The sequence below is a fragment of the Euleptes europaea genome, chromosome 13 (assembly GCF_029931775.1).
Source record: "Euleptes europaea isolate rEulEur1 chromosome 13, rEulEur1.hap1, whole genome shotgun sequence".
NCBI classification, from domain to species: Eukaryota; Metazoa; Chordata; class Lepidosauria; order Squamata; family Sphaerodactylidae; genus Euleptes; species Euleptes europaea.
This window is the reverse complement of record NC_079324.1, coordinates 35691187-35712055: the sequence shown is the minus strand read 5'-3', so window position 1 is coordinate 35712055 and position 20869 is coordinate 35691187. Positions and strand designations below refer to the sequence as shown.

The 20869-nt window shown below is 46.1% G+C and overlaps 1 protein-coding gene across 1 annotated transcript; it reads left to right on the top strand.

Annotated features, from left to right (window-relative positions):
* Positions 1-4424: 4424 nt before the first annotated feature.
* FHL1 (four and a half LIM domains 1) lies at positions 4425-20869 on the top strand. The gene is made up of 6 exons (XM_056859366.1): positions 4425-4446; positions 14016-14197; positions 17117-17294; positions 18806-18975; positions 19666-19852; positions 20693-20869. The coding sequence occupies exons 1-6, from the start codon at positions 4425-4427 to the stop codon at positions 20845-20847; spliced, it is 894 nt and encodes a 297-aa protein (XP_056715344.1). The 3' UTR covers positions 20848-20869.

Sequence of the window (20869 nt, the reverse complement as noted above, 5' to 3'; positions counted from 1 at the left end):
CCTCTTCCTTATTCTAACGGTCGCTTCCATATGCATTTTTGCAGCATCCAACCCAATAGGCGAATTCAAGCTGTTAGACTTTATGAAAAATTTCATTCTATAAAACTACTAAAATCACATAAGTCCCGTTTCGTCTGGAAGCAAGATTTAGTTAGTGTGCTCTCTACTTACCACATTCCAATCATACTCTTTGTGCAAGAAACTCAAGCTTCACAACAAACTGGGAAGGTAAAGTAGGATAGGTCCAATTTCATGGCAGAGTGGGAATTTGAAAAGGTAAAGAGTGAAGTTCTGGACATCTTTGTCCACTGCCTTCTCCAGTTCTGTAAGTTGGCGTATGACCCCATTGACCAACAGAGAGATTCCGGTTTCTTTTGCATCCATGCCATCTGCCCTGCTCTGTGACCCTTGCCACCTGTTCCAGTGCTCTTTCTCCTTGGCTTTTGCTAAACCCACCTGTTGCTGAAACTCAGTGGGTGCTGATAGGCAGTTGGCAAAGAGATTTCAGTGGAGAGATGAAAAGTGAAGGCAATAAATCAACAGCAGCTTAAGATCCCCCCCCCCTTCCCCAAGCGTTGTACTTTCCTTGTTCCAGCTTCTTCCTTCTATTTTGGGCTTCTCTTGATTTGGGTCAATGCTGGAGTGCTTCCTCATGTAGCAAACTGAACAGATGTGGAAAAAGGACACCCGTGGGGAAATGCTGGGAGTGAAACCATTTCCAATGTATTCGGGGGGTGGGTGGCGGGTGGTTGCTGCCTTGTGTTTTTATCCAGGCTGCTCTTGAACCCATATTCCCCTCTATAATAATTGTCAGCAACTAAACTCAGGCTACAGTCCCTGGAATAAGAGCATAACACAAGAACATAAGAAAGGCCATGCTGGATAAGACCAAGGTCCATCAAATCTAGTAGTCTGTTGACACAGTGGCCAACCAGGTGCCTTTAGGGAGCCCACAAACAAGACTACTGCAGCAGCATTATCCTGCCTGTGTTCCAAAGCACCTAATATAATAGGCATGCTCCTCTGATCCTGGAGAGAATAGGTATGCACTATGACTAGTACCAGTTTTTACTAGTAGCCATGGATAGCCCTCTCCTCCATGAACATGTCCACTTCCCTCTTAAAGCCTTCCAAGTTGGCAGCCATCACCACATCCTGGGGCAGGGAGTTCCACAGTTTAACTATGCGTTGTGTGAAGTAAAAGCAGCTTTGAATAAAGTGAGACTTACTTCTCAGTGGATTTGTCTGGGATTGCTCTCCCAGTCACCCACCCAGGTAGCTTAGCACACTGTTTAGTGCTTTGGCTCACATTCTGTAGCAGACCATAGATGGGTCCACTGTTCTTGATGGATGTATTGGTGAATGGAATCATCAACTTACATTCTCTGCCACAAAAACGAATGTCTCAGAAAGTGCAGCATGTGTAAGGTTAAACCACTTTTCAAACTTTATAATGTCTTTTTAGCTTAAAATACACAAATTCTAAAGTGCGCTGTAGTTTTGATGCGACTCAGGGTTGACCCCCTTGCTCAAGACATCCATGTTCTTCACTTGCATTCACAAAGACATTTCAAGATGGCATTCATTTCAGTATATTGATGATTTATCCTATAGGGTTCCCAACCTCCTGATGGTGCCTGGCGATCTCCCAGAATTACAACTAATCTCCAGACAACACAGATCAGTTCCCCTGGGGAAAATAACCAGGAATTTTCCAACTCAGAGTTGTCACCCCTACTGCATTCACATTGGCCATTTAATAGGGCTGCCATTCTGGGTAGGAATTTATATGTAGATTTAATGGGAAACATGATCCCGAAGCATAAATGTGGAGCCTTCCTTGCTCTCTCAGTTTACCTCTTTCCAGTTTCTCAGTTTGGTGATAGTGACTAATAGGTCATCCCTGTCTGGGCCCTTTTTATGCGGCTGTTTCTCTAATGCTGAGTGATGGCAAGAAATGTGAGAAGACTACAGTCCACCCACAACTGTCTTTCCTTTTTATGGCAAGAGTGTTTAGGTCAAGAAAAGACTTTAGATAGTGCTCCAACCTTTAAAGCCCGAGCTTCTCAGAGGAAGAATGTGATGAAAAAGGTGATAGATAAAGAGATTACCCTGAGGGGCAGCAACTGTGTGGCTATTTGTTTATATAAGTAGCAAATACATGCATTGCTTCTTCAGATACCTGCTCAAAGCAAGTAAAACAATACAATGAGATCGTAAGAACCACAGAATGAAAACAAACCAGTGCATAAAAATAATATACAACAACGTTCATCAGCATAAAATGTTAGTAATAAAACAGTCCTCAGGCTAGAAGCAGACCATTAAAAAAAAAAAAAGATTGAACCCTCCGTTAAAAACCTAGTTTAAAAAAGTTTTGGACTGGTGCCTAAAGGAGAGTAGAGTAAAAACCAGTTGAGCCTCAGTGGCAAGAACAGTCCAAATGTGAGGTGCCACCACAAACAAAGTCCTGTATCTGCTTGCTGCCTGCCTCATCTCTGCAGGTAGCGGGGGCAGAGAGAGCAGGGCTTGAGAAGAGCATCTTAACAAATGGGCTGGGCTGGACGCTATGGGTTTTAATAAAATTAAAAGACAAAATGTAAAGGATCTATTTAATGGCTTGATCCTTTCAATTAGCAAATTAATTGTGCAATGCTGTCGTTCTGCTTTGAGGAAATTTTACATGGATTCCTCAGTGAGAAGATCACTTATGGTTTTGGCATACAAACCTTTGTGAAAGATAACTTGGCTGTCCACCATAGATCTTTTTCTGAAATGTGCAACAGCAACAGAGTGTTGAGTATGCCCTGGGGTATCCTCTCCATCCAGTGATGGTGAGGCCCAAGATCACCTTGCATTAAACTGCACGTGCATCCTCAGACATCCCTGTGGTGTATTTATGGAACAGTCTGTTCCACACTCTGATATTTTTGTGTTTTGGTTTAGTCTCATGGAGTCCCTGCTCATTATTTCTGTTTGTTTGTTAAACTGTAGACTGTATGAGCTTCCTTGTTCTGAAATCAGTGGGCACCATCCTTGTATCTTCTTGCCACAGTAATAAATGGATGTTGTTTTGAATGCACCTGTCTCTGCTGTGTGAACCTAACAGCAGGAACCTGGGTATCTTATTCTGGATTTACAAGAAAAAGGAAACATCACAACCCCCCACAATCCTTTGCAATACACAAGGACTGGGATCAATGGTAGAACATCTGCTTTGCATGTAGCAGGCCCCACACTCAGTCTCCGACACCTCCAGTTAAAAAGGGTGAAGTAGCAGGTATTGAGGAAGACCTTGAGCTGAGACTCTGGAGAGCTGCTGCCAGTCAGAGTAGATAATACTGACTTTGATAGACCAGTGGTCTCATTCAGTATATGGAACTTCATGTGATTTCATGGCAAAAATGTAGGCGTTCCTCAATAGAAAAACTGATGTTAAAAGAGACCCCTGAAGGTAGAAAGGTTTAAAAGTCACTGGACTCATCCATTACCTGCTTGGGCAGTGCATAAGCCAGATACCAGCAATGTGTAGTGAAGGGGGGATTTCCTTTTGAGAGGATGAGGATGGTGCTGCTACAGTCTTCTTGTTTGTGGCTTCCTAGTTGGCCACTGTGTGAACAGACTGCTGGACTTGATGGGCCTTGGTCTGATCCAGCAGGGCCTTTCTTATGTTCTTATGTACTTTAAGCAACTTTTTTGGAGTCTCTCAACTGAGCCTTGGTCTGATCCAGCAGGGGCTTTCTTACATTCTTATGTATTTTAAAGCACTTTTTTGGAGTCTCTCAACTGAGCCTCAAATGGATCACATAAAAGGAAGGGGACTTTAATGCTACTTTATAATCTAGACAACCTTGTTAGAAAAGTCCCATCCCACACTCTGGTGTTTCTAGGGGCATTTAATGATCTACCTCACCAGTCAATGAGGTAAAGTCTCTGAAACTTTAAAAAAAATGTGTACAGAAAGTACTGTAGAACTAATAAACAAGCAGCAAAATGACTATGTCCCACCTGCAGGGATGACACTGCCTCTCTTGAATGAAGTGAGGCAGATATCAGTCTTCAGATACTGCACTTTACCTCTTTAGCCAAGGCTATTATGTATTCCAACTAGAGGGCTCAGGTTCCTAGAAGGGCTGCCCAGCTTTCAGACAGTTTTGGATGCTGAAGTAGTTTGGCAGGTATTTATATGTTACTGGTGGTACATTCACCGTGTCCTATTCTTCTCTCCTGAGATCACCTAAAATGGTAAGATGTTTTGAGTGGGACCAAGGCCATGATTCCTGGAGAAGGGGTGGGGACATCTGGTGGTAGCCCTCCCCCCATATTAATAGCCTCCCTGAACTATATGCCGGTGATTAAAGCGGGACATGTTCTTATCAGCTGAACTGGGTTGTCTAAAGTAGGGCTGGTTGTGGATCTGAGGAATGGCTTACCACAGACATGCAGGTAAAACTGAAAATATTGAAAATATTACATTTAGGTTTAATGAATAGTGCTCAAGAAATATAGTTGTTGTTTTTTTTGCTGGGTGCATTCCAGGTTTCCTGTCTCCCCCCAAACAGGATTTTGTCATGCCAGAAGCTCCTTATTTAATGCATCTTTAACAGCTCATTGAGCACTTTCCAGCAAGTGACCAACAATTAGAGGGATCTGAGAGTAATAATTTTTTGAAGGAAAGTAGAAATGCATAGTCAGAAATTACTTTTGAAGGTTGCTTTTGGAAGATTTTATTTATTGATTTTTGCATGCATAATAACTGTTCCACATAAAGGGACTGACCCGTCAATATATTTATGCTAATGAAAGGTGTGAGGATATTTGCTGCTTTCTCCCATCCGCTGCAGACCTTTGCCTCCCCTGTCTTGCTGTTCCATGGTCCCCTGATCCCCGGGAGCAACATTTTGGGAACAATTTGGGGCTACAGCAGGAGAGGAGAAGTCCCATTTAACTGACACAAATCTGTTCTGCCAGCAGAGATTTACCTCAGGATCCAGGGGCCAGGATCCAACCCTCCCTCATCCATATGTGAATGGAAGGCACTTCTGAGTGTGCATGGGATGGGCACATTCAATTATGATTCCTTATGATTGTGGAAGACCCCCAACCTTGCTGGGTAGGGTTGCTGCTAGAAGAACATCCCCATGTGTTATCAGAATACCACACGGGTACCAAGTAATCCAAATTCTGTGCCACGAAAATGAAAATTCTGCAATCTTGCATAAATTATGCACACATGCATATTTTTACGTAATTTTCTTTGCTACAGCTGAGCTATGCAGGGCATTGAAGCCCGTCTCCCGAGGCACCTGGAAATCCAGTTTAGCCATAACTTCCCATGTTATGGAATTTTGCTTGGTATTGCCATTTGATTTGCAGGTTATCCTTGTCTTGTGCACATATGAGCTTAAGAAATATTACAGACTGGACCTCTGCCATTTGGTGTCCATTTTATTCCTACTGTTGATTAAAAAAAATTAGTTGTGTGTATGTATACCAACTAAGAATAGTATTTCATATATCTGACAACGAGGGCTGTTGTCCATAAAAGTTTGTGTTACAGTTACTCTGTTAGTCTTTAAGGCAATAGTCTTCAGCTTTTGCAGACTAGGATGCACCTTTAACCTCAGGATGCACCTTTAACCTCCGGTGATACCATGGGACCTGTTAAGCAGTTTGCCCATGGCAGTGAGACACATCACGGTCATGTGACAGGGGAAGGAGGAGCCAGAACCGCTGAACCTGCGCATGCTAAAGAGGCATCTTCACCACTGCTGAATGGCTGTGTTGTCTAGCTTCTCCTCTCAGCGCTCATACAAAGACAGGCAGAAGTTGCGGCCCTTTTGGTCTCTATGTATGCACACAAGCAGCCACTCTTTCTATAAAGCTGTCTTCCAAGGCAGCCCTATAGGGGCCTTGTGTGACCCAGGAGGGAGGGCTCTGTGACTCACCTGTTTAAGGCACCCTAAGGCACTCGGTTGTCTTTGCTGCATCAAATGAATTCCTCATTTGGGAACCAACCTTTCCAGCTTCAACACCTAGAAAATGTCTTCATATATTTACAAATATGAACACTGAGATATTTGTGCAGCTGAGGGCCAAACAAGATGGGCTCCAGCCTCCCTCCCCAGCTGTTTTCCCACACTGAAACAGTGCTGTAGGGAGTTATTTCCCTGTTTTTGCTGCTCCACATGCACACAATACTCCACGTGGAGCAGGTTTTTTTTTTAAACCAGGGAACCCAAACCCAACTCTTTAAAAACCCAAGTGTCTAGTTTGCCCAAGTTCCTGCCGAAGGCCATGAACCACACTTCTTGTGTGGAACCATGGTATGGAGCTTTCCTGCCTGAAGGGATTCTGATGCCATTTCTTTTCAACCTGGAATGAAGCCTGGTCTTCTGCAGTCTTGGGAAACAACAGGTTAATGCTTCATCTGAGCTTTGATTAAAAAAGCCCCAGTCAAGTTGAGAGTAGGCTAGTTTGACCCAGGCTGTTTGCCACCATAAGGTTGCCAGCTCTGGGTTGGGAAATTCCTGGAGATTTGGAGAAGGAGCTTGGGGAGAGGAAGGACCTCAGCAGGGTATAATGCCATAGAGACCATTGTCCAAATCAGCCATTTTCTACAGGGGATCTGATCTCTGTAGCTGGGAGATCACTTGTCATTCTGGGAGATCTCCAGGCCCCACCAGGAGATTGGCAACCCAATAGGATAAATATTCATGTCTCACAATGCTTTTAACACTTGTTACAGGGGCCATGTCCACAGGGTTGCATTAGTCTGTGTCAAAAAATCGTGAATTAATTTATTGATTTCTCCCACCTCCTCCAAATATCTGAAGGGAAAATGGTAAAGACACGGTACCTGCAATATATCCCACTTGTTATAATATAATCTCTGCTTGCAGGTGTTTTTTTTTAATGCTCAGAAGCCTACCAAACCTGCTTGACAAGTGACAAGGTGGGGGAAAAAAGAAACGTGAACATTATGGGAAATGATGTCTCTTTCACACCATTTAAAACTCTCTCCCGAGACGTTTCTATTTTACTATTAATTCTGAATAACTTCTGGAAGACTTACAGGTCTGCTGCCTGTTAGAGCTTTTCCAGCTCGCAGTGACCCTCATCTGCACAGCATTGGCCTGTCTAGCAGCACCCAACCTACATCATAAAATCATAGAATCATAGAGTTGGAAGGGACCACCAGGGTCATCTAGTCCAACCCCCTGCACAATGCAGGAAATTCACAACTACCACGCACCCCCAGTGACCCCTACTCCATGCCCAGAATATGGCCAAGATGTGTTTAATACGCATTTCGAATTGGAAATCTGCAAAATCCTACAGGACTAGCCACCTGTCCAGGTCTAAATGCAGCTCTGAAAGTAGACTGACAACACTGGAATAATACAGCTTTATGCAATTGTTTATTCAGCCAGTTCAGACTTTGGAACCTTAAGAGAAACAGATCTATCCTTATTTTGGATGTTGGTATTTATCAGACATGTCTTAGCAGCTAAAGGGGAGATTAACAGAGTACCTTTTCAGAAGCAAGGGATAGATGTAATGAACTTTATTCATCATTTCCAATCCGTCCCTGAAGTCTCTCTGTCAGGGCCTGTCATCTTTCCACAACCCATTAGAGGCAGCAACAAGCTTCCTGTGCTATAAGTCTCTGGTTATCAGTTAGGTCCCTGTTCTATTTGTTGAATGTGTTCTGAAAGCCGTTGCCATGACAAGGTATTCTTTATATAGAGAGACCAAATTCCGGGTAATCGAGTTAAAGGGCAAGTGAGTCAGGAAAACAATGGGGTAATGTGCTTATATTTAGACTGGAGAGAGAGAACGTTGCAGGAATGAGCTAGCAATTAACGCATTTGTTTTTCTTAGCCGTCCCTTGCTCTACAAGGGAACTCTGTAATAGTATTAATTTGTTAGCTTCTGTTCTTAGATTTCGTTATCTTATATTTTTTTGTAACCTAAGGCTAGAGTGGCAATTGATAAGCCCACGGACCAGATCTTGGTCTCAGGATCCAAGTGGCTCTGAGAAAGCCAAAGAAGTATGAAAGAGGAAGCACACTGAGTTTATGTGTCCCCTGTGTTCCCTCTGATGATTGATGAGGTGGCAGCTCCCGGATAAATGGAGACAGGTCAAGGTTAGCATAGCTGGAAATTTTGGCAAACGGGAAAGGTGGTGGTATCCTAGCCATGGAAGCAACATGTTACTAAGCGGATTTAAAAAGCAAACTATTTCATATCCAAGAGCTGCTGGAGCCTGTCCAGAAGGGATTCAGTTGCCCGTGCTTTCCCCAAATGCCTCTTTCACAGTGAGATTGGCTTTGGAGACCACCGATCGGATGGAGAGCAATGCAACGGCACCTTAACAAACATTTCAGATAATGATGAATAGAGCCAGCACTCCTTTCTCGAATGCAATCTGGTAGTTCTAACTGTAACCTCTCCCACTGGTGCCCTTGGGGCCTGATAGGACCTGCTCACAAAGCATCTTTTAGGACAAGGCACTTGCAAAAGTATTTTCCCCCCGTCCGTTGCAATCACATTCTTGAGTGTAATGAAAACAAAACCACTGATGTTTTAAAAAGGGGTTAGAGAGATTCATGAAGGAAAGGTCCATCAACAGCTGCGAGCAATGGTGAGCAAAGGGAGCCTCCATCTACAGAGGCAGGAAACCTCTGAACACCAGTGGTGGGAGCAAGGTTGCCAATCTCCAGTTACTAGCTGGAGATCTCCTGCTATTACAACTGATCTCCAGCCGACAGAAATCAGTTCACTTGTATAAAAGGGACGCTTTGGCAATTGGACTCTATGGCATTGAAGTCCCTCCCCTCCCCAAACCCTGCCCTCCTTAGGCTCTGCCCCAAAAACCTCCCGCCGGTGGTGAACAGGGACCTGGCAACCCTAGATGGGAGGCAGCAGCTAGAAAGGGTCTCAGCCTCTGTGCCCTGTTTGTTTGGCCCTTCAGGGAAACTGGTTGGCTGCTGTGTGAAACAAGGCAGCGGGACTAGAAGAGCCATTGGTCTGATTCAGCAAGTTCTACTTATTTTCTTATGATGTGTCATTAGGGTTGCCAGCCTCCAGGTTGATGAATGCATGATTTATCAAGATAGCAGCCCGTTAGGGAGCTCCATATTAATCCTAAGAATAGAAATACTAAGCCTTTGTGGCTGATGAAGCTACCTTTGTAGCGAAAACGCTGGAATACGTCCGGAGCCGCGTTACCACCTGCGTCTCCGTTGCCTGAAGACGAACTGTATCGTATGAACTTTTTCATAACTATTTATCAGCACTCGAGCTGGTTCCTTTTCTTATCGTTGTTGTCACTCTCCTGCTTTGTAACCTCGGTTGCTTAGATCGGTTATAACTTTGTTCTATTTGTAATATAGTGACAGCTTTTGCTGTTTTTGCTGCTTGCATTCCATTGCCTATTGCTTTATTATTTAAAATTCTTTAGCCTACTACTGTCCAATTTGTTCCTATACTTCTTACAGTAGAGTGAGTTGTTTGCATAACCTCCAGGTGGTGGCTGGAGACCTCCCTCTATTACAACTGATCTCCAGGCGACAGAGATCAGTTCCCCTGGAAAAAATGGCTGCTTTGGCAACTGGACTCTATGGCAACGAAGTCCCTCCCCTCTCCAAACCATGTCCTCCTCAGGCTCCACCCCCAAAATCTCCTGGTATTTCCCAACCTGGAGCTGGCAACCCTTTGTTTCATGCTGACTTTTCTAAAGCAGCTTTAGTTATTCTCCCTCTAACCCCTTGAAAGAAAAAAATCAATAATTGGATCGATATACAGATTGTATTTTATGATCTGGTGATGGAAGAGCACTTTTGGTGGAGAGGAGAGAAATTTCTGCTGACCCCTCCCCTCGCAGACTTCAGTCCTCCCCCATGAAAGTCCTCTGACATGCAGGAACAAAATTCTGGAGGCTCAATGGGCCACAGCAGGAAGAGGATGTGGGAAAGCCCTACCCCACAGGCTCTGGTTGTGGATGCAATTGGATAGAGGCCCACAAATTCAGTAATTTCAGTTTCTATCCATTTGTTTTTTAAAGAGTTTGGAAGACCTCTATGTCCTGACCTGGATAACCCAGGCCAGCCGGATCTCATAAGATCTCAGAAGCTAAGCAGGGTTTGGCCCTGGTTAGTATTTGGATGGGAGACCACCAAGGCAGTCCAGGGTTGCTACACAGAGGGAGACATTGGCAAACCACCTCTGAATATCTCTTGCCTTGAAAATCCTACAGGGTCACCATAAGTCAATTGCAACTTGGCAGGAAAAAAAATCCATTTGTTTTTTTGTAAGTGTTTGGATGGAACTTACAGCAAGAATGTTTAGCCTGTCACCACTACCCACAGTAAAATCAGACTATCCAGCTGAACTCTGCAGACTGGAATTCAAAGAGGTATTCAGGCACTGCTAAGAATGGATTCCCGATTCTCCTCCCACCTGCCCCCAACCGCAAGCATCCTTCCCATACTACAGACTGAAACTCCCTTCACATTCGTTCCACTTTGTTTTGTTTCTTATTGTGTATTACTGAATCCTATTGATTCAGAGATAAGCTACAAAGCAAGACCATCTGGGCCCGTTTGGAATACTTTCTGCCATCTTGTTTTTGTTGGCAAGTTCTGTGGTTAGGAAGAAAAACAATCTTTTTTTTTTAGATTACAAACTTCAATAAGGTTTAACCACAGAAAAGGGCTGCAAGTTGGCTCTTATGTGTAAGCGTGATATTAAAGGGACCGTAAAATTAAGAAAGCAAAAATGATCTAGGGAAGAATTCAGTCTTGATCTGGAACAATCAGAGTTCCATTAAAACAAGAGAGAAATAGGCTGTGGGCAAGAAAAGCCATTCAGTTTACAAGGCAGAACATAGTTGGCTCTGTAACAGCATAACTTGGATGTTTCAAGACTGTTTACTTGTTTATGGGAGCGAACCCTTGCCTTGATTTTGTGCATCCTGTCTTGGCAACAATACTGGGGGAGAGTAACCTTTGCTGCTTGGCCCAGTGGCACTAAACTTTGAAGTTTGTCTTCAAATACGATCTTTCAAAACATATTTTTGGAATTTTATTACATCCACGTGAATAGAATCCATGTGGTTTCTGGATAGATCAGTAATTTTTTTTGAAAACTTTAACCTTCCCTGGTTAGTTTGCTTCCAGAGTCTTCTGGGGTTAGCAATTTCTCAGTCATTGCTCAACACAAAGGGTGAGGGTCTTGACCCGGGGTGATGTTGACAAAGGACAAAATTAATGGCCTGTTGTAAGATCTGCTGCAATACAGCCTGAGATTGAGTCCCAGATGCAAGACGGCTGTTGGGTGGATGGAGCCAAGGGTGGCCAAGTGATACTTGGGGGGCAGTTGCAATAGAACTCTTTCCAGTTGCTCGTATTCTGATGAAGGTAACTACCACCCTAGAGATCAGCAATCGGTGGCCTCTGTTTCTCCGAATGATGTCATTCTCTCATTTTTTTGGGAGAGGGAAATGTCTCAGTTCCAGCGAGGTGTGGTGCTTAAGAGTGGCAGTAGGGTTACCAACTACCAGGAAATAGCTGGAAATCTCCTGCTATTACAACTGATCTCCAGCCAATAGAGATCAGTTCACCTGGAGAAAATGGCTGCTTTGGCAATTGGACTCTATGGCATTGAAGTCCCTCCCCTCCTCAAACCCCACTCTCCTCAGGCTCTGCTCCAAAAACCTGCTGCCAGTAGTGAAGAGGGACCTGGCAACCCTAAGTGGTAGACTCTGATCTGGAGAACTAGATTTGATTCTTCGCTCATCCACATGAGTGGTGGACTCTAATCTAGAGAACCAGGTTTGATTCCCCACTCCACATGAAGCCAGCTGGGTGACCTTGGGCCAGTCACAGTTCTCTCAGAACTCTCTCAGCCCCACCTACCTAACAAGGTGCCTGTTGTGGGGGGCGGGGAGGAAAGGCGACTGTAATCTGGTATGAAACTCTTTATGGTAGAGAAAAGCAGGGTAGAAAAACCAACTCTTCTTGTTCTTCTTTTTTTCCCCTCCCAAAGAAGCATGGCTGAGCAGCAGTTAGGGTTGCCAACCCTAGGAGATTTGGGGGTAGAATTTGGGAAGGGTGGAATTTTGGGAGGGAGAGGAGTCGTGTTTCAGGAGGCAGATTTAGAAAAGCCATTAATAAAAAGCAACAAATATGTAAACCATTTAATTTATAATTAAAGTATTACCATCACTGGAGGACACCATTTGAATTTTCTGCCTCATACACCAAAAGGTTTTGGGTTGTCTTACTTGGCCATTCTGGTCTAAAACTGGTTTTCCACCCGGTGCAAAGTGTCATTAAGCCTGTCATTAGGGAAAGGACGGTTTTTTAAAAAAACAACAACTTAAATGAGCAAACATGGTTTTTCACTATACAGATACCAAGGGGGAAAAACCACTCTGTGCCCCTAGTGTCAAGAATCCACAAACTTTTGCCAGGAGCCCACACTTAACATTTTTTATTTTCAATTCTCTGTGGTGACCACAGCATGCTCTTCTGTCGTGTTTCCTGGACATGTGAACTTTTCTGAACCCATGTGCTTTCTCTCGCCCTTTTTTATCAGCTCTTCCTGCTGAAGAGGAAGGATGTAGCCAAAGACCTTTTACTGCCCAGTACTGCCCAGCCCATTTCTGGGGACATGGGTGTCTAGAGAAAGTTACGAGAGAGAAGGAGGTGCAGTGAGAGAAGGGACCCTTGCCTCGGACGTGATCTCTTAACAGTAGCTGGGGGATACCTCCTGGCTCAGTTTGTCCCTGTTGATTTATTGCTGGTCAGTCATGAGAGGCCAGCAATGGCACTGCACCACCCCCTGGTGACACAGGATGGGAATGCAACCACAGTCATGCTTTTGAGGCGCATTAAAACGTCTGCCCCCAGATTCTACACATCTGTGCTTTGCATCATAAGGCTAATGATGTACGTGCAAAAACTCATGAGTCTGATTCTTCTCTCCCCCAATTAACCACCTCATGTTTTTCTTTTTAATCTATTGATGAGTTGATCAAAAATAACTTTAAACACTCCTCTTTACAAAGGATGCTTTGAATATATCTACCAGTAGTTGTGGTAACAAGCAGGTACACTCTGCCTATCGTTCAATTGAAAAGAACAGGAATGGGATGCTGGGGGTTGTCTATAAACCACCTCCAAATTGAGAAGAAGTCCCATCTCCCCAACCCAGGTCATTTCCACATATGTAGCCTCAACTGTTAGCTGGAAGGATGCTTGGTATTGAATGCAAATAGAGCTTCAAATACTGGTGTAATTATTTTCTGTAAACTCATCAACATTGATTTTCAGACCACATAGGCAAGCAGTGTGGTGGTCTCTTGGCAGGTGTTCAAACGAGGGTGTACTTTGTATGCTGAAGGTCCCAGATCAGTCCCCAGAACCTCCAGTTAAAAGCGTTTCAGATAATAGAAGAAGAAGAGTTGGTTTTTATATGCCGACTTTCTCTACCACTTAAAGGAGAATCAAACCGGCTTACAATTACCTTCCCTTCCCCTCCCCACAACAGACACCCTGTGAGGTAGGTGGGGCTGCAAGAACTGTCACTAGCCCAAGGTCACCCAGCTGGCTTCATGTGTAGGAGTGGGGAAACCAACCTGCTCCATCAGATTAGCCTTCGCTGTTCATGTGGAGGTGAGGGGAATCAAACCTGGTTCTCCAGATTAGAGTCCACCACTCCGAACCACCACTCTTAACCACTACACCATGCTGGCTAGGAAGGATTCTGTGCAAGACCTTCAAGGGTTGCCACTAGTCAGAGCTAATAATTTGGGCTGGATGGACCTGTGGTGTGACACTAAAGGCAGTGTGAGTAAATTGGCACACCCAATTCCCATTTGTGTGTGTGTGTTGCTGATTGGGTAAAAGGCCAGCCGAGCATTCAGCGTTTCCAGCAGTGCTTGCTGATTTCCTCTGTTCCTCACAAACTAACAATGGGATTTGCTGTTCTTTTTCTTGACCCCACAGGGCCCGGCAGCTATACTGTGGGCACCATGTCAGAACGCTTCGACTGCCACTATTGCCGTGACGCACTGCAGGGGAAGAAGTACGTCCAAAAGGAAGGCCGCCACTGCTGTGTCAAGTGCTTTGAGAAGTTCTGTGCAAACACCTGTGCGGAGTGCCGAAAACCCATCGGAGCTGATTCCAAGGTGGGGGACCAGGGTTGTCCGGAAGCCTAAATTATGCACGATTAGGAATACGACAGGCAGTAGAACAAACTTTATCCTAGATGGGGTGAACATGCTTCGCTTGTAAGAAAGAGAAACCTATAAGCTGTCTGGGAGGAATAGGGTTGCCAAGTGCCAGGTGGTGGCGAGCAAACCCCCGCTAATCCACCTGGCTGCCCGAGGCGACATGACACTTCCGGTTGTAAACCGGAAGCGCCGCTAGGGTTGCTAACTGCCAGGTAGTAGCAGGAGATTTCTTGCTAATTCAACTGATCTCCAGCCAATAGAGATCAGATCACCTGGAGAAAAATGGCCGCCTTGGCAATTGAACTCTATGGCACTGAAGCCCCTCCCCTTCCCAAACCCCACCCTCTTCAGGCTTTGCCCCCAAAATCTCCTGCCGGTTGCGAAGAGGGACCTGGCAACCCTAAGCGCTGCATCGCAAGGGGCCGTTTACCACTCAAACTCCCAGTTTGAGTGGTGAAGGCCTCGTTGCAATGCAGCACTTCCAGGTGTAAACCGGAAGTGCCGCAATCGCTTTGGCATGGCCCTGCGCACGCGCAATCTCACCTCCACCCAAAAAACCTCCCTCCGGAGCAGAGGACCGACCTGGTAAGCCTAGTGAGGAACGTATTCCATGCTATAACATTACATTTCTTTTCTGGTGTTATGTGCCATGTCTGATAAATATGTGTGCCCTTTACTAGTAATCATGGAGATTCACACCTTCAGTCCATCAGCAGAGTTATGTCAGGTGGTGCAATGTAATTTTTATTTACTTAATTCATACCTTGCCTTTCTCCCCAATGGGAACTCAAAACGACCGACATTATTATCTTCTCCTCCATTTTATCCTCACAACAACCCTGTGAGGTAGGTTAGGCTGAGGGTGTGTGACTGGCACATGGTCACCCAGCAAACTTCCACGGCAGAGTGGGGATTTGAAGTTGGATCTCCCAGATCCTAGTCCAACACTCTAACCAAAGTGGGTTGGATTCAGCCAGCTTTTTTGCTCAATCTCAGCCAATTCCCCTGTTTACTACAGCCTAGGTCCCACATAGTTTTTGTCTATACAGGCCCATGATCATCAGCATAACCTTTTTGGTGGCCAAAGGGAACTGCTCCTCCATTATCACCAGCAGAATACTTGGTCGGGTCATCCAACTCAGTGTATTTCCATCCTCACCTGTCAAACGGAATGCTTCCGCCCCAAATATAGATTTCTGGCCATCCTTGCATTAAATTCTACACCAGATGCCTTTCATAAAATTATATGATCACCTCTCTGACAGATGAATCCCCACATAATCTAGATTACAGACAACTCTGGATGTGATGAAATAAACACATCACTGATAGGCAAATAGTGCCCACAGAAGACTGCTCATCTCTTCCCAAACAGAAAAGTTATGTTGGCTGAATTTACGGGGTTAACCTGAGAAGAGAGGCTGAGCATGTGTTCAGCGGTTACCTCTTTAGTCTACCTCCTAGCCCTCTCCGCTCAACTCATCTTTTCATAGAATGAAGCCGGAATAGCCTTCTGTTTCCTGTGCCTTCTCCCCCAGGAAACCCAGGTTTGACTTCAGTGAGCCTGCCAGTCGTCAGATGACTGCAAATGTTTGTAGTGCACTTAATGCAGTATAGGTTACTGCCAAACAATTGTTGTGATCGCTGGGGACAAGATAAAATTGGCTTGTGGGCCAGAGCTCTTCTACATGCGTCTTTACACATGCTTCCTTCCTAATCTAATACAACTCAGTTCCCCAGAACAGTATTTTCTATAGCTGAGGCAGCCACAGTAGTTGACTGATGTGAAGGATTGCATGTGGGAAGAGCCATGGCTCAGTGGTAGAGCCCAGAATGTCCCAGGTTGGATCTCTGGCTTGTCAAGTTAAAGAGCCTCATATAGCAGGTGCTGGGAAAAACCTTTCTCTAGCTGAGATGTTGGTGAACTGCTTCCAGTTTGAGTAGACACTTGATGCAGCCTACAGTCTGACGCAGAATGAACAATTTCCTTTGGAGGAGAAGGGACATTGTTTGGTAGTAGAGCATGTGCTTTTCATTCAGAAAGCCCTCAGTTCAATCCCCCAGCAGTGTCTCCAGTTAAAAGAATCCCAGGTGAGGGAGCTTTCTCTGCCTGAGACCCTGGAGACACACTGCCAGCCAAAGTCAACAATACTGAGCAAGATAATCCAATGGTCTAACTCAATATAGCCCTTTTCAGCCATGACCATTTTGCCACTCAAACCACGGATAAGGGGAGAATGTGTTACCCATGATCCTCCTGTAAGACATGGTTACCATTTATATTAATAGGGCACCAAACATTTTCCAGCTTCAGTACTCGTGATTAGATAACCGGATTTTTTGTGGGGATGCGTTCATATGTGCCTAAACTGGAAAATACACCCACTGCCCTGCTCACACAAATTGGCAACCACACTGATTGGGATGGTCATGGGTCACACAATCTCCCTTACTTGCAGTTTGGGGGCTAAAATGGTAACAACTGAAGAGGGCTTACGAGGTACACATGAACACACATGAAGCTGCCTTATACTGAATCAGACCCTTGGTCCATCAAAGTCAGTATTGTCTACTCAGACCAGCAGCAGCTCTCCAGGGTCTTAGGCAGAGGTCTTTCACATCACCTACTTGCCTAGTCCCTTTAACTGGAGAGGCCAGAGATTGAACCTGGGACCTTCTGCATGCCAAGTAGGTGTTCTACCACTGAGCCACAGCTCCATCCATTCAAATCTGTGCTGGTTTCCCAGCCCCAAGACTCTCTGGCTCTTCAGTCGTGGCATTCTGACCTTCCTGCAATGGGAACCCAAGTCCATCAGGCCTGATTTCCCTTCGCCCCACTCCCCAGTAGCTGATGTTCTTCTTCCCCGCCTGCAGGAGCTGCATTTCAAGAACCGCTACTGGCATGACAGCTGCTTCCGCTGCTTCAAGTGCTCCACCTCTCTGGTGAACGAGCCCTTCATGCTGAAGGAGCACAACAAAGTGTGGTGCAGCAAATGCACTACCCTGGAGGAGGCGCCCCGCTGTAAGGGATGCCTGAAGCCCATCGTTGCAGGTAGGCTGTCCGGTGTGCCTTGGGAAGACAGGGTAGTGGCCTGCTTCTGGTGGCTGAAAGTGGCATTGCTGTTGCCCTGGGACATACGGAACACATCCTGCATGGCTACAAGGTCAAGGGCTGCTCTGTGCTCTTCACATTCGGAAAGGTCACTTGTTCCTTGGTGGTGGTGGGGACAGCACTACTTCTGGATGCAAGTGATGATGGGGGTGTATGTTAGGATGCTTTCCTGCATCAAAATCTGGTTAAGAGTGGTGGGCTGCTTCTGGGCAGTCTTCAGGGGTAGCACCATGTAGAGTACATTGCAGTAATCTAATCTAGATGTTACCAGGGCATGCATCACAGTGGCAAGACCTTTTCTGCCCAGGAAGGGCTGAAGCTGGTGAAAGGTGCACCTGACCACTGTTGCCAACTGTTTATCCAATAAGAGACCCTGTTCCAGCAACATGCTCCCCCCACCGCCCCCAAGCTATGAACCTGCGCTCCTTTAGGGCAAGGGCAACCCCACCCAGAACAGAAGATGTTGCAATCAGACAACCCCCGCATAGCATCTCTGTTTTCTCGGGAGTAAGTTTCAGCTTGTTAGCCCTCATGCATGTCAAAACTGCCTACAGGCACTTGTTCAGTTTCCAGAGCCTCCCTGGCATCTTCTGGAACAACAAAATAGAGATGTCATCTGAATACCAGTGGTAACTCAGTCCAAATCTTTGGATGACCTCTCAAAGCAGGTTCAAATAGATGCTAAATAGCATAGGGGACAAGAAGGAACATTGTGAGACCCTGTAGGCCATAGGCCAAGGGGCTGAGGAGCAACCCCCCAGCACTGCAGTCTGAAAAGACATACATATGAAGCTGCCTTATACTGAATCAGACCATCGGTCCATCAAGGTCAGTACTGCATACTCAGACTGGAAGTAGCTCTCCCAGATCTCAGGCTGAGGTCTTCCACTTCACCTACTGCCTGGTCCTTTCAACTGGAGATGCCAGGGATTTAACCTGGGACCTTCTGCATGCCAAGCAGATGTTCTGCCACTGAGCCATGGCCCCTGCCAGGGTCCTAGCTTAGGCCATGCTGGTTTTCTAGGTATGGGGAGTCTTTGACATGGGGGAGCGCTCAAACATCTTGGTCCCCATCTCCATTTTAAAGTGTTACAATCTCAGGAAGGCTATACCATGTGACTTTCCCCCTCTGGTCGTGTCCCTTGGCCCTGAGCCAGGGCCCAGGCTAGCCCGATCTCGTCAGATCTCGGAAGCTAAGCAGGGGTCGGCCCTGGCTAGTACTTGCATGGGAGACCACCAAGGGTCTAGGTTTGGTGTGCTGCCGTTGCCACCTCCGCTCATCTCTTTCCTTGAAAACCCTACAGGGTCGCCATTAGTCAGCTGCGACTTGACAGCGTTTTCCATCGTAATGTCCATGGGCTGAAACCATGGCTTTCGTGGTTTTGTTTCCACCGCAGCTGACTGTATACATGCTAATGGTGGGTCCCCGTCTTCTCTTTTCTCCTTGAAAGGCGATCAGAATGTGGAGTACAAGAAGACCGTCTGGCACAAGGAGTGCTTCACTTGCAGCCAGTGCAAGGGGGTGATCGGCACAGCCAGCTTCTTCCCCAAAGATGACGAAATCTACTGTGTCTCCTGCCATGAGCATAAGTTTGCCAAGACCTGTGTGAAGTGCAAGAATGTAAGTTGTAGTAGTTTCTGTTGTTGCAAATGAAATCGTTATCGGTTTCCCTTTCTGACTCCCCTTCCGAGGGTGTTCCCATGGACTCTTATTCCCATTTTGCAGATGGAATTCTCTAAGTTCTATGAGAGTGACTGGCACAGTCAGGAAGCCTCCGTGGCTTGTTTGAATGCAGGTCCTTTGCGTTCCTTTCTAGCACCTTGTTAACTGGGCCACATGCTGGCCCTGACATTAAGGACCGAATGGAAGAGCAAAGCCTTCCTCAGCCAAAAGTCTTCCTCAGCCAGGCAACATCAGGGGAAGGCCTCAGCCTGTGTGCCCTGTCTGTTGGCCCTCTGTAATAACTGGTTGGCCATTGTGTGAGACAGGATGCTGGACTAGATGGTCTGATCCAGCAGGGCTCTTCTTATGTTCTTAATAGGGGTTGCAGGGGAGAGGGTAGGGTTGCCAGCTCTGGGTTGGGAAATACTTAGAGATTTTGGGGATGGAGGGACTTCAGTGGGGTATAATGCCATAGAATCCACCTTCCATTTTCTCCAGGTGAACTGATCTCTGTAGCCTGGAGATCAGTTGTAATAGCGGGAGATCTCCAGCCACCACCTGGAGGTTGGCAGCCCTAGGAGAGGGTGGGAAAATGTAGCCAGGATTACAGACAAAGCACCAAACCACTGGCTCCTTTCCCTAATCCAGGCTATCACTTCTGGAGGGGTCTCCTATGAGGAGCGGCCTTACCACGCAGAGTGTTTTGTGTGCGCCACTTGCACAAAGAAGCTGGGTGGCCAGCGCTTCACTGCTGTGGAGGACTTGTTCTATTGTGTCGATTGTTACAAGAACTTTGTTGCCAAGAAGTGTGGTGGCTGCAAGAACCCCATCACAGGTAGGCAAACAAGAGTGTGTGGGCAGACTTCAGAGGGGTTGAAATGCCGGTTAGGCAAAGCATCGCTTGAAATCTCAATGGCTCTGATCCTGTGGTAAATCTCTGCTAATCAAAGCCATTTCTGTCAGCAGTATGTAGGGTTGCCAGGTCCCTCTTTGCCACTGGCAGGAGGTTTTTAGGGTGGAGCCTGAGGAGGGCGGGGTTTGGGGACGGAAGGGACTTCAATGCCATAGAGTCCAATTGCCAAAGCGGCCATTTTCTCCAGGTGAACTGATCTCTGTCGGCTGGAGATTAGTTGTAATAGCAAGAGATCTTCAGCTGGTACCTGGAAGTTGGCAACTGGGGATGCCAGGTCCCTCCTCGCAACCGGTGGGAGGTTTTTGGGGTGGAGCCTGAGGAGGGTGGGGTTTAGGGAGGGGAGGGACTTCAATGCCATAGAGTCCAATTGCCAAAGCGGCTATTTTCCCCAGGTGAACTGATCTCTATCGGCTGGAAATCAGTTGTAATAGCAGGAGATCGCTAACTAGTACCTGGAGGTTGGCAACCCTAGCAGTTATGGGACTTTTTCACTTCCCTCCACTGCCATCCAAACGTGCTCCCTGAAATGAAGCTTCTGTGGGCTGGAGGCTTTATTGCCTTATAATCCTCCATTGACCGTTGTCAGGTTTACTAGCTGAGTTAACAATATCTGAATTTGTGCCTCCTGGATCAGGGCCCACCCTTTCTCCACTTGGATAATAGCTGCTCTTATGTCCATGGGAATACTGCAGGTGATTTTTTTTTAGCTGAAAGGGTAGCACCTTCCTCTGTCCTAACTCTCCTCTTTTATGAATTCAACAGGCTTCGGGAAAGGCTCCAATGTGGTCAGCTACGAAGGTCGATCCTGGCATGATTATTGCTTCAACTGCAAGAAATGCTCCATCCCGCTGGCTAACAAGCGTTTTGTCTGTCAAAACGAGCAAATTTACTGCCCTGATTGTGCCAAGAAGCTGTAAGGGATGATCACAGGGGTGCCAC